Source organism: Phocoena phocoena, chromosome 9, assembly GCF_963924675.1.
Source record: "Phocoena phocoena chromosome 9, mPhoPho1.1, whole genome shotgun sequence".
NCBI lineage: Eukaryota > Metazoa > Chordata > Mammalia > Artiodactyla > Phocoenidae > Phocoena > Phocoena phocoena.
The window spans coordinates 99,480,611-99,496,385 of record NC_089227.1 but is presented as its reverse complement, the minus strand read 5'-3'; the positions used below and the strand labels follow the sequence as shown (position 1 = coordinate 99,496,385).

The window sequence follows — 15,775 nt, the reverse complement described above, 5'->3', positions numbered from 1 at the left end:
ATCCAGAACCAGGAAGCCCAGGTAGGGGAAGGAGAGCCAGCCTCAGGGAGGAGTGCCTGGGCTAGAAAGTGTGGGGGGCAGGGGGCAGAGGGGCCTGCGGGCAGGGCAACCGGATGGGATCATCTGAGCTGAGCATCCGGTTGGAAGAGGGCTAGGCAGCAGCTCGCTCCCCAGGGGAATCCTGGTTACATCCTGGTTACCGGTTACCAGCTCCGAGGACACCCAGGCTGGAATGTGGCCTGGGCCTCAGATCCTGTAACCCTCCGACCCCTAAACCTGATGTGCCTCCAAGCATCCCACACAGTCACCCCACCTGTGGTGGGCAGGGTTGGGGGGGGGCTGCCGGGAACCAGAGCCCTGCCAGGCATTCTTCCGGGCCGGCCCTTCGTCCTGGGGCAGGAGAAGGCGCGGTGAATCCCTCAGGGAGCTCTCGGAGGGGGTCCTCGCAAAGGTCCAGGGTCAGGCCGTGGACACCCAGCTGTTCCCAGCCTCTCACACACGCACACCTGGACACTCTCCCTCTGGCACCTAACACACACTCGCACTGCAGGTCTTACAAGCACAGACCGAGGTGCCTGTGCCCCATCCTGGCACACAGTGACGTGTTCTGCTCCCAGGGCCGTCCTGCAGCCCGATGACCAGGCCACACACTGAGTGGCTGAAGCAGCCCATACAGAAGGTAGAAGAGCCCTCCACAGCTGATTCCAAGGCACCCTGTGCTCTTCCAGGCACCACCTGTTCCTGTCCCCTCACCCTAAGCATCAACAAACGCTGATGTGCCCCTGCTACACGCTGTGCTTCTCTGTGCCCTGGTGTCCCCTCCAGGTGATGGGGTGTGGAAGCCAGGGGAGGCTGCTCTTCACACCGAGTCATCCCCACCCCTCCCGGAAAAGCCACACGCGGATTGGGGAGAAATACAAGTCACATCCTTCCCTCTAAAGAGGCCAGGAGGGAGGAAGCTGGAACCCAGAGGAGATTGGAGAAAGAGATTAGAGGGAGGCCTGGAATAACCAGCCCACATTTTAGATGGAGGAGGACGGGATACGAGGAGCTTTCAGGGGGTTGGGGTGCCCAAGTGGCAAAGCTGAAGAGAAATGTCACAACCAGGGGCAGGGATGACTGAGGGCTGAGGGCACCCCTCCACACCCGACTGGCAGGTTTCCAGCCGGGTAGGAGGATCCGCTCCCCACCACGCCCAGGGGACTCTGCCCTCTCATCAGCAGCGGCTCCCCTGGATGCCGTCCTGGGGAGTCTTCACCCCATCAAACTCCGGCCTCACCCCCCGACGCCTCCTCGCCAGCCCTGCCTTTTTCCAGGTGACCTGGTTCAAAGCCCCCATCCCAATTTCTACTTCGAAGGTCACGTTCTGAGCAGGCACTGGGGCCCAGCCTGGTCTCCTTCGGGCTCTCCTCACCGCCCCCAAGGGACCCGGCTCCCGCGGTGGGTCTAAGATCGGTGGGGGGCGGGGGGGTACGGGTCTGGGTGGATCCGAGTGGGATCAGGGTGGAGAGCCGGGGCAGGGCCGCAGTTTCCCAGACCGACCCCACCGACCGACAGTCGGGGACTCGATCCCGCCGCGGGAGCGCGGCGCAAACACATTCCGCCGTGCACTTGCGATTCAAAGACAGCAGCGCAGACGCTAGCTCCCTTCCCCTTAACAGGCCCCCTCCTTTTCCCCCCAACTCCACACCGCCCCCCGACGCCCCGCGCTCCACCTTTCCCCTGGCTCCTCCCTCCGCGCCTGCCGGCACCCTCCCTCGCAGCCCGAGTGCCCTTCCTCCTTGCCTCCTCTCCCTCCTCCACCCCTTCCCCCCGCACTCCTCTCCCCCCCACCCCTTCCCCTCCCTCCTTAGCTCCCACTTGCCATCACCTACTGCGGGCCGTCGTTCCTCCAGACCCTCACCTGCCCGCCTAACCCGCTGGGCACCCTCTCCACTCCTGGGCACCCTGTCCCCGACCTCCCCCACTGGCTGCCCCGCTGCCCCCTCCCGCCTCCTCGCTCCCTCCCCCACCCGGGCGCCGCTTCCCCGCTCCCGCTCCCTCCGCGTCTTTTCCTCTCCCCTCCCCGCGAAGTTTCGGGGCTGTCAGTCTGTCAGTCTCCGGGCAGTCCGCACCCGGACAGCAAGCGGCGGGCGCCATCGCGAGCCGAGCCCGCGGGGGCAGGAGGCCGGGGCGCCGGGGTCCGGGCGGCAGCGGGGAGACCGTGGAGGCGCCCAGGGCGGGCGCTCCGCCGCTTCCCCGCCACACCCGCACTCGCAGCCACCGCCCGTGCGGCGCAGGTGACAGCCCCGGGGGTGCGGGCGCCTGGAGCGCAGCAGGGGTGGGGTGGGGCTGGAGGGGAGCGAGGGCAGAGGAGCGGCGAGGGCCGGAGAGGGGAGGGGTGGGACCGGGGAGGAGGGCCGGCTCGGGGGTCAGGGCTTTGAGGAGAGCGGAGAGGCGGCATCCGGAGGGATGGGCGGGGGCTGGGGAGAGGGGTCCGGGTGGGAGTCAGGTGGGAAAGGGTGGGAGGCCCCGGGCAGGGAGTGGGGCGTCTCCGGAGAGGGGGCAGGGTGTGTGGGAGGGGGCCGAGGGGCACGGGCGGGAGTCGAGGCGCGGGGATCGGGCGTTCGGGAGGGGCGCGAGAAGGGCGCTGACAGGTGAGCCCGGGAGCCGGGAGGGCGTCGGGACGTGTAGTGAGCTCCAGGCGGAGGGGCTCCGGGGGACAGACGGAGGCGGGGAGGGGGGTGGGAGGGGTCTGGGCGACAGGAAACCTTGGGAGGGGTGAGAAGTCAGTGGGGAGCAGAAATGGGGAACGGAGCCCCGGAGAGGGAGGGGAGGGACGTGGAGGTGGGTTGGGAGGCAGGGGCGGGGAGGGCAGGGCCGGCGAGGCAGTCGGAGGGAGCGCTGAGCCTCACACCCGAGGCTTGCTGGGGGCCGGGCGACTAGGCGGGAGCTCGGGGGGGTGGGGGCGGACTGGAAGGGGGAGGGGAAGAGCAGTTCTGGGGAGTGGGGACCAGGAAGGAAGGGAAGCGAGAGCCCGCAGGGGAGGCAGAGGGGGAAGGGAGACGGGGCCTCGGAGGGGAAGGAGAGCTGCAGGAGGGAAGGAGGGAGGGAGGAGGGAGGAGGGAGGGAGAGGGTGGTGTGGGGAGAGAAGGAGGAGGGCTGGGGAGCGGGGCGGGGGGGGGTGGAAGGGAACTGAGGTGAAGAGAGGAAAGGAAACCAGAGTGGGGGAGGAGAGGGAGAGGGGAGGGGAGAGCCGGGAGGAGGAGGGCGGTGTTGGGGAGGAAGGAAAAGAGGAGGGGGAAAGGAAGGGAGAGGGTTTGCGGCCGGGGAGGGGGAAGGAGCCGGGGGAGAACCGGCAGGGGAGGGAAAGGCGTCCCTGGGCCTGGGGAGGAGGGGAGCTCTGCCGCGGAGGCTGCCCCAGCTGAGGGTCAGGGGGGCGGTGGCTGCGGAGGGCAGACCCGAGGGGGCCGAGAGGGGTTGGCAGGCAGGCTGTGGGCAGGGGGAGGAGCCGGAGGGGCGGGGCAGGGGGCGGGGCTGGAGAGCCAGCCAGCTTCTGTGGGGAGAGAGGGCGGAAGGCGGAGGGAGCGGGAGAGGGGAGGGTGGAGGGAAGGCTGCCAGAGACTGGGGGGGAGGGGAGTCTGCTGGGGGAGGGGCAGGGGACCCGCTGGAGGAGGAGCCGCGAAGGCGGCGCGAGGGCCGGGTGTCCAAGCCTGGGAAAGCCCCGCGGGGGAGGGGCGATGGTTTGGGGGAGGTGAAGCTAGAGTTATTCCTGCCTCCGGTGAGGACCCTCCTCCGAGGGCCTCCGCACCAGTTGCCCAGTAGTGATACTCACCTCCGCCCCTAGGCTGGCTCCTATTTCACCGGCTCCTGCAATGACAGCTGGAGGGCCTAGGAGACGAAGTTCCCCGCTCTCCCCTCTGGTCTCCCACCCTCCACCCTCTCCCCAGAGAATCGGTTGATTCCTGACACCCCCAGGCAAGGGCCCTGGCGGGTGGGGAGCGCTGAAGGGCCGGTGCTGGCTCTGAGAGACCTGCAGGTGAGGGTGTCAGGCTGATTTCCAGAGCTGACCTGAGCTTAGCTTTCAGAAACGGCTTCATGGCCTTCGCCTTGGTCCACCTTCAAAGGCCTCTGCTTTCTGAAATCCACGTTCCCTCATTTCCCTCACCTGTACCTGAGGACATCACCTTTGGAGCTCCTGGAGATAGCTGACGGGGAGAGGTTGGGCAGAGCCAGAACCCAGGTGGAAGCTGAGAAAAATCTGAACAAGGTTGTATTTCTCCTTAGGGTCTGTGGCCGGATCCCCAGGAGGAGTTATCCTGGGTTGCCATGAGAGAGACCTTCGAGGCCCTCAGGTCCCTGGGTGAGCCAGCAGAACTGAAGGAACTGGGATGGGGGACAGGGGAATAGGGGGATTCGAGAGCATACTACGCCTGCTGCTTCCCTAATCCAGACAGCAGAGCATCCTCAGGAGGTTGCCACCCCGATACCCCGGAGACCCGAGGAGCCTTTCTTTAGGGCAGCATCCTTTTGGATTTCATCAGGAAGAATGCCTGGTCCATGTTGGAGGTTGTGCTAGTACTCACAGAACACCAGGATATTTAAATCTATTCTCTCTTCCTTCTGTCGCCTGTCCTTGACGCAGTGCAAGGGGGCTGAGGTCGATACCTGGCCGAGCCACTGCAGGGCCTGCCTGTCCCTTGTCCTAGTTAGAGACCCTTCCTTCCTGAGCACATGGGGAAAACCCATTGGGTGGGCTGGGAAGGGGAAGACCCCCCCCCATCTTTGATCACCTCTTCTGTACTTTACTTGGACCCATCCTTTTGCCTGTAACAGGACTCTCTGTGGGACAGCCGGAGATGGCCCCCCAAAGTGAGCCTGGGGAAGAGTCCCATAATGCCCAGGAACAGATGTCCCCTCCCCGGGAAGAGAGAGCGCTGGGCAAATGCTCAGGTAAGTAAGTGGGGACCAGGGAAGGTGGCTCAGGGCGGAGTCTTCCTTCCTTTGTTCATCAGGTGTTTACTGAGCACCTACTACGTGCTCCATGCTATTCTAGATATTCAGGATACCTCAGTGACCAAGGAGACAAAGATCCCTACCTTCCAGGAGCTTAATCCTAGTGAGGGCAGAGGGTCAACAGACTACAAATGTAGAAATAAGTGTACTTATAACCCGTGTTAGAAGAGGCTATGTGCTTTGGGGGCGTAAAGCAGGGTGAGGGAGCCTGAGACCACTGCAGGTGGGGCAGGCTGGAGGATTAAATAGTGGGGTGAAAGTAGGCCTCATTGGGAAAGTAAGATTGGAAAGAGGTGAGGGAGGCAGCTAAGCAGATACGGGGAGAAGATGCCTAAGGCAGGCGGGGACCTGGCTTTCTGACACCCCAATCTCCTCTAATGATTTGCCTTGGAACTGGAGTCCATCTGGTGGCTGGGAGGTTCCCCATCTCCCCTCCTAGAAGCCTCATGTAAGCCTCAGGGCAGGGACCCTTCCTTGCTTCCACTATCTTACACACACATATTCCAGAAACTCCTCACAGCTGTGGCTCTTGCAACCTGCACGGCCTTAGCAGCTGCCCTGCTTGAAGGAGCCTGAGGCTGCCCTGGGGCAGCTGGGAATTCAGCCCCTGCAGGTATGATGTGGGATGCAATCCTGCCGGTGGGGCTGGGACCGGGGTGTCAAAAGCCCCTGCTTCCTAGCGCCAGTGGGGAGCTCTGTCCATCTCTGATGTCTGCGGCATCCTTGAGGTAGCCTGTTCTCTGCCAGGGCGTGAGGCCCCCAGACCAGAGGAAGGTGCCCCCACTGAACAAGCTGAAGCTCCCTGCAGAGGAGGCCGGGCATGTGCACCACGGAAGGCTGAGCCCATGGGCTCCTGCCCAGGTGAGTCTTCCCAGCTCTCCATCCCACCAGGGGGCCAGGCGGAGGGAGCAGGGGCCTGCCAGCTCCCGAGCTGCTATCTGAGGAGGCAGCCCCCCCAGGCTCTACCAACCCAAGATGAATCAGGCCCTGGCACCTTTCTGCTGTAGAGCTTCAGCACGCAGAGGGAATTCTACATCCACAGACAATAGGAATCAGAGAGGCTGGCCACCAAAGAGAAACACACTCTCACCTCAACATCCTCCAGAAGCCTTAACTTCCCAGCCTGTCTCCCCCAAAGTTCATTCCTGTTGACAACTTGAAATATGATTCCCAGGAAGACATATGGCGTTGACCAACCTTTTCATTGTCTCTCCCCAGACATGCTCCTTCCCCCAAATCTCCACTGATCTCGATGCTACGCACATGCTCCGAATCTGTTGTATTTGACGCATCTCCCCCATACGCGAGGCGATCAAACAGTTCGTTCTCTCTCCACAGTCCTACCCGTCACTTCCTTCCACTACCACCAGCTTTATCACCTTCTGCTTGAGTGATGTCACTTATTCCACAAGGGCTTATTTCGTGCCCACTAGGTCCAGGCTGTGTTAGGTAGAGCGGGAAGAGAGGGGCTCTAGAGTGACACAGTCCGGGTTTGAATCCTTGCTCCACAATTTTTGCCTGAGTGATCTTGGATAGGCTAGAGGAGCCTCAGCTTGTTCACGAGAAATAAGACTCACTTCTGCACAGGGGTTTTCGTGAAGGTTTGTGAGAGAGTGTATACAGGGCTCCATCTGCAGTTGGCACTCAGTACATGGTGGCAATCCTCCTTTTTATTAGACGCATAAAGAAACAGAACACAAGATGTCTGCCCTCCAGAAACTGAAATATGATACCAATATGAGCCAGAATAAAGAATGAAAAGAACAAATTACAATAAAGGCATGTCACAAGGAAGTGTAAAAGTGTCAACATTTAAGTGTTTTTATGAGATCCTCGTGCGTTGGATTGGTCAAAGATTTTGTTGACTTGTGCTCCATATTGAGAGAGGTGTAGACTCCAGCTTGGATGGGGGTGAGGGTGGAGGATGGGAAAACATTCTAGGCTAAGAGACTTCGAACTAGGGAAGTTGACATGTGACTGGGGTTACAGAAGACCAGCTTGCCTGAAGTGAGGGGTTTATGCCTGGGAGTATTAAGAGAGTTGGACTAGGTTGGCGTGAGCCTCGGATGCAGCTAGAACTTGCTTTATCCTCTAAATAATAGGGAGCTATTGACGGTTCTTCAGTAGAAGAGTGGCACAGTGAAAATGAAAGCGATATCACAGTACGATGAGTAGCTGTTTGGAGCTGATGGAGTAAATCTAATTGTGAGACTGCATGTGGACTGTAACCAAGGCTCAGGCTATTATAGACATTTAGAGCCAGACAGGACCTCCGATCAGCCGGTACAAAGGTTCTCAAACAAGAATCACTTGGGGAGCTTGAAAGAAAGAGAACAGATTCACGGGCCCGGCTCCCATAGATGCGTTTTGTGAAAGTTGCCCGGGAGATGATGACATGGCACCAGATTTAGGAACCATGAGCTGGTCCCACCTTTACGCCTAAGCGAGCTAACACACTTAGTTCAAAGAGATTAAGTGACTCAACCACGGTCACACTGCTGCTTAGTGGCAGAGGAGAACCCAAGGGGACACTCCCGGTCTGGGTCCTGAGCTCCTTCCTCTTGGCTGGGCCATTGCAGTGCCCAAGAGCGGGCAAAGCTCCAGGGGAACCCGTCTCCAACCTGCTCCCTAAGAGGGACCTCCCTGCTTCTCCAGCGGTGGCACCATCCATTGGTCCTCCAAGTCCTGTAAACTCACTCCTCTTCTTGAACTGGGATTTCCCACCTGGCCCTAGAAGCAGCAGCGAAGGGCATATGAGCAGGGGGAGACTTTGAGAAACCACAGGAAGGAATGCAGGGGTACTCAGTGGCCACTGGGGAGGAGTTAGCAAGGGGGGCGTCAAAGGTGAAGGTCAAGGTTCCGAGTCCAGCCCGATGGGAGAAGGAGGCTGTAGACCTACTGTTGACATCAGCGGGGTAGATCTGGGAAGGTGGGGTGTTTGGCGGTAAGCCTGCTGAGCTGTAACCAGTTTGCAGGACACGCAGGGGAGTTGCTCAACTGGGGATGAGAGGTTGAGGTTCCAGAACAGAAAGATCTGGGGGGGCCACGTGGACATATGAGCCAGGACAGGAACCTGAGGACTGAACCTTGAGGGAGAGTAAGGGGAGGCTAGTCCAAAGGCAGGGAGGCAGGCAAACCGGGGCGAAAGCGTCCCCGCAGCAGAGCGCGGGAGGCAGACTTTCAGTGATCTTTGGGTTTGGTCATTCCCAGGAATTTCCAGTGGAAAGAGCAGAGGCTAGACTTCAGGGCTCCAGGAAGTAGTGGTCGTACTGGCAGATAAACGGCGCATAAATAAATGGGGGCTTAACAGACTCGCCTTGTTTTGATCTTTCAGGGGAGGAGTGGATGATTCGGCAGGTGAAGGTGGAGGCGGAAGATCACGAGGCAGGAGAGGAGGTGGAATGGCCCCAGCATCTGTCATTACTCCCCAGCCCCCTTCCCGCACCTGACCTGGGGCCTCTGGCCGCCGCCTATAAGCTGGAGCCGGGGGCCCCAGGGGCACTGGGCGGGCTCGCGCTGGCGGGGTGGGTTCCGACCTCGGAGAAGCCCTATGGCTGCGGGGAGTGTGAGCGCCGCTTCCGCGACCAGCTGACCCTGCGGCTGCACCAGAGGCTGCACCGCGGCGAGGGCCCTTGCGCCTGCCCGGACTGCGGCCGCAGCTTCACGCAGCGCGCACACATGCTGCTGCACCAGCGCAGCCACCGCGGCGAGCGGCCCTTCCCGTGCTCCGAGTGCGGCAAGCGCTTCAGCAAGAAGGCCCACCTGACCCGCCACCTGCGCACGCACACGGGCGAGCGGCCCTTCCCGTGCGCAGAGTGCGGCAAGCGCTTCAGCCAGAAGATACACCTGGGCTCGCACCAGAAGACGCACACGGGCGAGCGGCCCTTCCCCTGCCCCGAGTGCGAGAAGCGCTTTCGCAAGAAGACGCACCTGATCCGCCACCAGCGCATCCACACGGGCGAGAGGCCCTACCAGTGCGCGCAGTGCGCGCGCAGCTTCACGCACAAGCAACACCTGGTGCGGCACCAGAGGGTCCACGAGGCGGCCGGCCGCGCCCCATCCTCCCCCGACGCGTCCGCCTCGCCCACGTCCCCTGCCCCGTCCCCAACTCCGTCCCCTCCCGGGCCCAAGCCTTTCTCCTGCTCCGACTGCGGCCTGAGCTTCGGCTGGAAGAAGAACCTTGCCATGCACCAGCGTCTGCACCGTGACGAGGGGCGCCCTTTCGGGTGCGACGAGTGCACACTGGGCGCCACCGTGGACCCCGCCGCTGCCACCGAGCCCTCGGCCTGCGCGCCCCGAAGTACACCGGCGCCCCCAGGCGCTCCCGCGAGCCAGCGGTCCTTCCTCTGCCCGGACTGCGGGCGCGGCTTCGCCCACGGGCAGCACCTGGCGCGGCACCGGCGGGTGCACACGGGCGAACGGCCCTTCGCCTGCGCGCAGTGCGGCCGCCGCTTCGGCTCGCGGCCCAACCTGGTGGCCCACTCCAGGGCCCACAGCGGCGCCAGGCCCTTCGCCTGCGCGCAGTGCGGCCGCCGCTTCAGCCGCAAGTCGCACCTGGGCCGCCACCAGGCGGTGCACACAGGCAGTCGGCCCCACGCCTGTGCCGTGTGTGCCCGCAGCTTCAGCTCCAAAACCAACCTGGTCCGCCACCAGGCCGTCCACACGGGTTCCCGCCCCTTCTCCTGCCCTCAGTGCGCCAAGAGCTTCAGTCGCAAGACCCACCTGGCGCGACACCAGCGCATCCACGGCGGCGCCGCCCACCCGACCTCCGAATCTGACCTCTTGGCTCCCGTCTGGCCCACTCCCACCGAGGTGGTGGCATCCCCGCTCTTTTTCTGAGCCTCGTTCTAGGCCGGAACGAGGCCTTTGCCTTCTTTTGTTCCCTGGTTCCAGAGACCCGTGCCCGACGACGACATCTCCTGGGCGGAGGAGCACGACGGCCTGGACAGCCTCTGGCCATTTTCCTTCCCTCTCTGTCCTGCTGGGGAGAAGTCTGGAAAGGATAACCGGCTTTGACAGTCCGGGACAAAAACAGTGCTGAGAGTGAATCCTTGCCGGGAACAGTTCAGGCCTGAGTTCCTGGAAATCTCCCACCCAGAGACCCCATCGGAAAGCAGACACTTCCCGGACCACTCCTGACCAAAGACTGAGTCAGGAACCTCTACGAGGGAGGGAAAGAATGGTGATCTGTGTACTGAAAGTTTCATTAAAATTACAATCTGAAGGTTCTGGGGCTGTGAAATGAGTTGGTGGGATGGAACCCCAGACTTTTCTCATCCAGTCACCCACCTTAATCCACACACAGACACCCCTTCGCTTCCTATCCTGCGTGAGTTAAATTTAGCCAACTGCCGGTCATGGCCTTTATCAAATCAAAATGTGATCCAGCTAATTGCTAAATCACCATCTTGCTCCCTGCCTTTAGCTCAAATTGACAAGGAAGAAACATCAGTATACATTTCTCATGCCAAGTGTCAAAGGCTAGAACTGTAGGGAATGCAAAGAGAGGGGACAGGGTGCCCCTGGCCATTCCTATGGGGACGGCATGCCGCAAAAAAAAAAAAAAAAAAAAAAAAGTTGCTGGTGTTGATGAGGGCTGAGGCTTTTTTTCCAATTCTAATGGCACTATCACCAAAAATAACCCTAGCAAGTATTTTTTTTTTTGGTACGCGGACCTCTCACTGTTGTGGCCTCTCCCGTTGCGGAGCACAGGCTCTGGACGCGCAGGCTCAGCGGCCATGGCGCACGGGCCCAGCCACTCCGCGGCACACGGAATCCTCCCTGACCGGGGCACGAACCTGTGTCCCCTGCACCGGCAGGCGGACTCTCAACCACTGCGCCACCAGGGAAGCCCCCCTAGCAAGTATTTATTGGGTACCTACTATGTGCCAAGCCCTGCGCTAGGCACTGGGAAACAATAGTAAGCAAGACAGACAGGACCCTGCCCTCACAGAGCTTGCAGGAAACGTGAGGAGTGCGGGGTGAGGGCCAGCACAGAGGGCTTTGGGAGTGGCGTCCCAAATTCAGGAAAAGTCAAAGGAGGTTCCCGGGATGAGGACACCTGTAAAGTGAGCCCTGAAGGATGGGAGCAAAGAGCAAGTGGGTAGTCCCTCCTCCTGGTCCTTTTCCTGGGTTCCCACCTCCGTCCTATCCCAGTCTTATAAGTCCAACTGGTCTGAATATGCAAGACCTGGGAAATCTTAGGTGGGGCCCAGCCCCACAGCCATTCTGGTGATGACCATTGTGCTGGAGGAGGCGGAAAAGACGAAGAGCCAGGCGGCCCTTCTGAGTGAGAGCACAGTAGTGAACAGAGCACAGTGCCTCTTGCCTGCTTCGGGCGTCCCCACGGCTTAGCTGGCTCCTTCAAGCACCCACACCAATGAACCGGCACCCAAAGCACACACGTGCTCCATTCCGAAGTTGTTGCCTTTCCACTTTGAGAAGGAGGGGAAATGGTCAGCGAAGGAGCCAGCCTGGTGTGTTTTAAATACAGGTTTCCCCAGCTATCCTAAAGTAGGGCGTCCCTATGAAACCTTCCATTAGCTGAAACATCGTAAAGTGGAGAAGCAATCACTTTTGGACACATCTTGCTAATGGATGCACAGAACAGATAGAGAAGAAGCACAGATGCTCACAGACACAGTTCAAAGCTGTGGTGGCTTGATGCTGGCATGCGGAGCATGGTCCCCAGGAAGGAGTTTCGCAGGGTCTCTCTCGCTGCTTGGGGTACGCTGCCTCTATAAGGGCAAGACAAACGCTGGCTGCTATTTTCACTTTTCATAAAAGCAAAACTCCTCTTCAGATTCCTTGCAGTTAGCGGAAGCAGGTACTAACGTAGGTCTTTCATAAAAGTGAAGTGGTGTAATTCGAACTTTCAAAAAGCAGGAGATCCCTGTAAACCCCACAGCCGGCACGCTTCGTATCAGAAAATACTCAGATGCTCTAAATGTTCCTATTTTTCTTCTAGGTAACACTATGCTTGGGAAACTAAGTTAGTGATAAAGAGGCTGTTTGGCATCGATGGAATCAGAGCAAAATCAAGTCGGTAGACTTAGAGCCTTAATCCAGGCTTTAGTGAAGTCTGCCTATCACATAATTAGGAAGACAAAGAACTTTCCGAGTGGCCTCCTCCTGTATCTCCTTCCTCTCCATCTGCAGGGTTGGACGAGAACATGCCAGTTAGAGTGACCTGCCGGACATCCCTGCGAATCTTGAGTCGGAAAGATTCCAGATGTTCCCCCGGCTCGGCCGGCTAGCTCAGAAGGCAGGGAGACAGGCGTTGCAATCCTCCACCCAGAAGGACTGGTGAGCTTTGGAGTCCAACCAGCCTTGCGTAAACGTTGTAGGGAATTGAACAGAAGATCTTGACGTTGTGGCATCTACAGTCCAGATATAAGACAAGCAGCTGGGTGCCCTGGGACGCTCCGGAGAAGAAAAAGGCAAGATCCCTGACTCACAAACCTAAACCTTAGAAGGGAGACAGGCTTGAGTTTCATAAAACACCTGGACCATCGTATGTGGTGGTCTGGGCCCACCAGACCACCACAGGTGAATATTAGAACACCACCAGGTGTTCTATTCTGTTCTTCAGGATACAGGTATTGGAGGAGTTCAGAGAAGGGGGAGGGCCTGGGCTGGAACAGTCAGGGATGGCTTTGCCAGGAGGAGGGTCCTGGTGAGTCTGGAAGGTGGCTACAACTGGAAGAGACCGAGAGGAGGTGGGAGGAACCAGGAGGAACTGGGAACCCTTAAGTGCTATACCTTATGTTGAGGCTCCGGGCTGCAGGGGATCAGGTATTTGCACAGTTTGAGATGAGAACAGGTCACCCAGCTCAGGGCCAGTGCAGAGAGAACTCACATCTCCAGGACACCCTGTTCCAGGTCCTCTGCCAGTGAGGCATCGAACATTCAGGACTCCCTTCTCCCATAGCCCTTCACCGAGCTGGTCCCAGCACTACACCTCCCTGTGTCAGCCACCCCAAAAGAAACTATCGAGGGACGAGGGACAGGGTAGGCAGTATGAAAAGGGGTTGTTGTGATTACCGCTAGTCGTAATGGTACCTAATATTTATCTAATACTTGCTATGTGCCGGGGCCTGACCTGAGTTCTTGACATATATATTAACAGAGCCAAAACTCACAATAACTACCATTATTATCCCCATTTTATAGATGCGGAAACTGAGCACAGAGCAATTAGGCCATTTGAACAAGGTCATTCCTTCCTTCCTTCATTCATTCAACAAACATGTGTACAGTACCTGCTTGTGTGTCTGACACTGTTCGATGCTGGGAATAGTAATAGTAGTTATAAACTAAGATGTGTCCAATGCTCTGCACTAAGTACACTACAAATTAAGGGCTTTGCAAGTGTTGCTCTGTTTTTCTTTCCGCCACCCTATGAGTGGGCATCATTGTCCTTGGTCAAGTTTTTCTGATGAGGTAAAAGAAGCTCAGAGAGTCTAAGTTACTTGCACAAGTCACACAGCATATGTGATGAAAGCAACCCAGTGCTCTGATCCTAGAGCCTGTACTTTAAAAAAGCACATTTTACGTTCCCACCAACAGTGCAGAAGGGTTCCATTTTTCCTCGCCAACCCTGGTTGTTTTCTGTTCTTTTGATAGTAGCCATTCTAACAGGTGTGCGGTGATCTCTCTTTGTGTTTTTTTGTTTTTTGTTTTTTGGTTTTTTTTGCAGTACGCGGGCCTCTCACCGCTATGGCCTCTCCCGTTGCGGAACACAGGCTCCGGACGCGCAGGCTCAGCGGCCATGGCTCACGGGGCCCAGCCGCTCGCGGCATGTGGGATCTTCCCAGACCAGGGCACGAACCCGTGTTCCCTGCATCGGCAGGCGGACTCTCAACCACTGCACCACCAGGGAAGCCCTCTCTGTGGTCTTGACTTGCGTTTCCCTAGAGCCTGTATAGTTAAACACCAAGCTCGGTGTCTTTGCAGAGGGGACCCTCAACGTTCCTGGTCCTCAGGGGCTCAGTGGATGGATCTAGTGATCAGTGTGGAAGGGAAGCATGCGAAGGGCCATGGGATGAGGGGTGAACAGCAATGAAGTGCACGTGGAGGGTCGGGAGGGGTCTCTGGAAGGTGGGGTGACTTGCTGAGATCTCACCTCCTCGGACTGGGCTCTCGGCCAGCCGGGTACTGTGGTCACATTCACTCACCGTATTAAGGAGTGTCTGTATCCTGGGAGAGGGAAAGGGGTTCCTGCCCCTGGGCCCAAGGCAACAAACCACACTTCCAGGGGTCAGACCCCTGAGAAAAAGCGGGAAGCAACTGAAAGCAAGCTCGTGTAGTGGTTGCAGAATGTTCCCTTTCCAGAAGTGATGGTGAATTATGGAGTCACCCTGAGGCGGGGATATGGGAGTCGGTAGGGAAGGGTGGCTGTCGGCTGTAACCGGCTTGTAACTGGGACAAGAGCCTGTATCACAGGCTTCAGTGACACCGCCCAGCGCAGCCTGTCTCTGGGCCCCAGTATCTGAGAATCGCCTGGCTGTTGCCTGCCTGTCTTCGCTGCCCCGCAGGCCTCCCCCCTGCACACACGGGGGCGGCGGGGTAGGGGCTGAACAGCCCGGGTCTGTGCTACGGCACTCCTTCACCAAAGGCGCTGTTTGTTTCCCAGGGGCCCTGGAACAAAGCACCACACAGGGAGGATGGAAAGCAGCAGACATTTATCCTCTCAGTTCTGGAGGCCAGAAGTCCAAAACCCTCCGAAGGCTCTGGGGTGGGTCTGTTCCAGGCCTCCCTCCCGGCTTCTGGTGTTGCTGGCGACGCTTGCGATTCTTGACTTGTAGCCTCGTCCGTCCAACCACTGCCTCCTGTGCTCACGCGGCCTTTCCTGTGTGTGTGTGTCTGTCTCTTCTCTTCTTTTTCTTTTTTTTTAGATGTTGGGGGTAGGAGTTTATTATTTATTTATTTATTTATTTTTGCTGTGTTGGGTCTTCGTTTCTGTGCGAGGGCTTTCTCTAGTTGTGGCAAGCGGGGGCCACTCTTCATCGCGGTGCGCGGGCCTCTCACTCCCGCGGTCTCTCTCGTTGCAGAGCATAGGCTCCGGACGCGCAGGCTCAGCGGCCATGGCTCACGGGCCCAGTTGCTCTGCGGCATGTGGGATCCTCCCAGACCGGGGCTCGAACCTGTGTCCCCTGCATTAACAGGCAGATTCTCAACCACTGTGCCACCAGGGAAGCCCCTCTTCTCTTCTTAGAAGGACCCAGTCATAGTGGACTAGGGCCACCCCAGTGACCTCATCTTAACTTGACTGCATCTGTAGGGAACCAATTTCCAGATAAGGTCACAGTCCCAGGTCCCAGGGTGAGGACTTCAGCCTGTCTCTTTAGGGGACACATTTCAACCCATCGCAGGGAACTTCACAGAGATACTGTGTCAACCCTGGAGGAGGACACACTGAAATGCAGGCTCCCGGTGCTGGGAGGGGACGGCTGGCTCCACCCTGGAGGGAAGGGGGCTCGAGCGGCACAGCTCTGATCAGACTCGACTTGTGTTCCCCAGAGCTCTTGCCTCCCACGTGACAGGCTGGGAAACTAGCTCTGGAGAAACAACAGAGTGTTCAAAAAAGCTCAGCGACAGTAACAGAAATGTCTCTTCGTGTTCCTTTCTTCTACAGTAATGTTTTAAATTGATATTTTCTTACTTCTAAAACAGTCAAGTGGCTTTGACATGACTGTAAACAAAGAAAAAGCACAGTTGACTTTTAGGAGACTGTAGGAGCAGCTGAGAACTGAGCTATCTTCATTCAAACGTGACTGTT

The 15,775-nt window shown here is 58.5% G+C and overlaps 1 protein-coding gene across 1 annotated transcript; it reads left to right on the top strand.

Moving 5' to 3' along the window:
• The first annotated feature begins 4,308 nt into the window (after positions 1–4,308).
• Positions 4,309–9,834, top strand: ZNF467 (zinc finger protein 467). Its single transcript, XM_065884371.1, has 4 exons — positions 4,309–4,342; positions 4,816–4,932; positions 5,743–5,856; positions 8,330–9,834. The coding sequence occupies exons 1-4, from the start codon at positions 4,309–4,311 to the stop codon at positions 9,832–9,834; spliced, it is 1,770 nt and encodes a 589-aa protein (XP_065740443.1).
• The last annotated feature ends 5,941 nt before the right edge of the window (positions 9,835–15,775 follow it).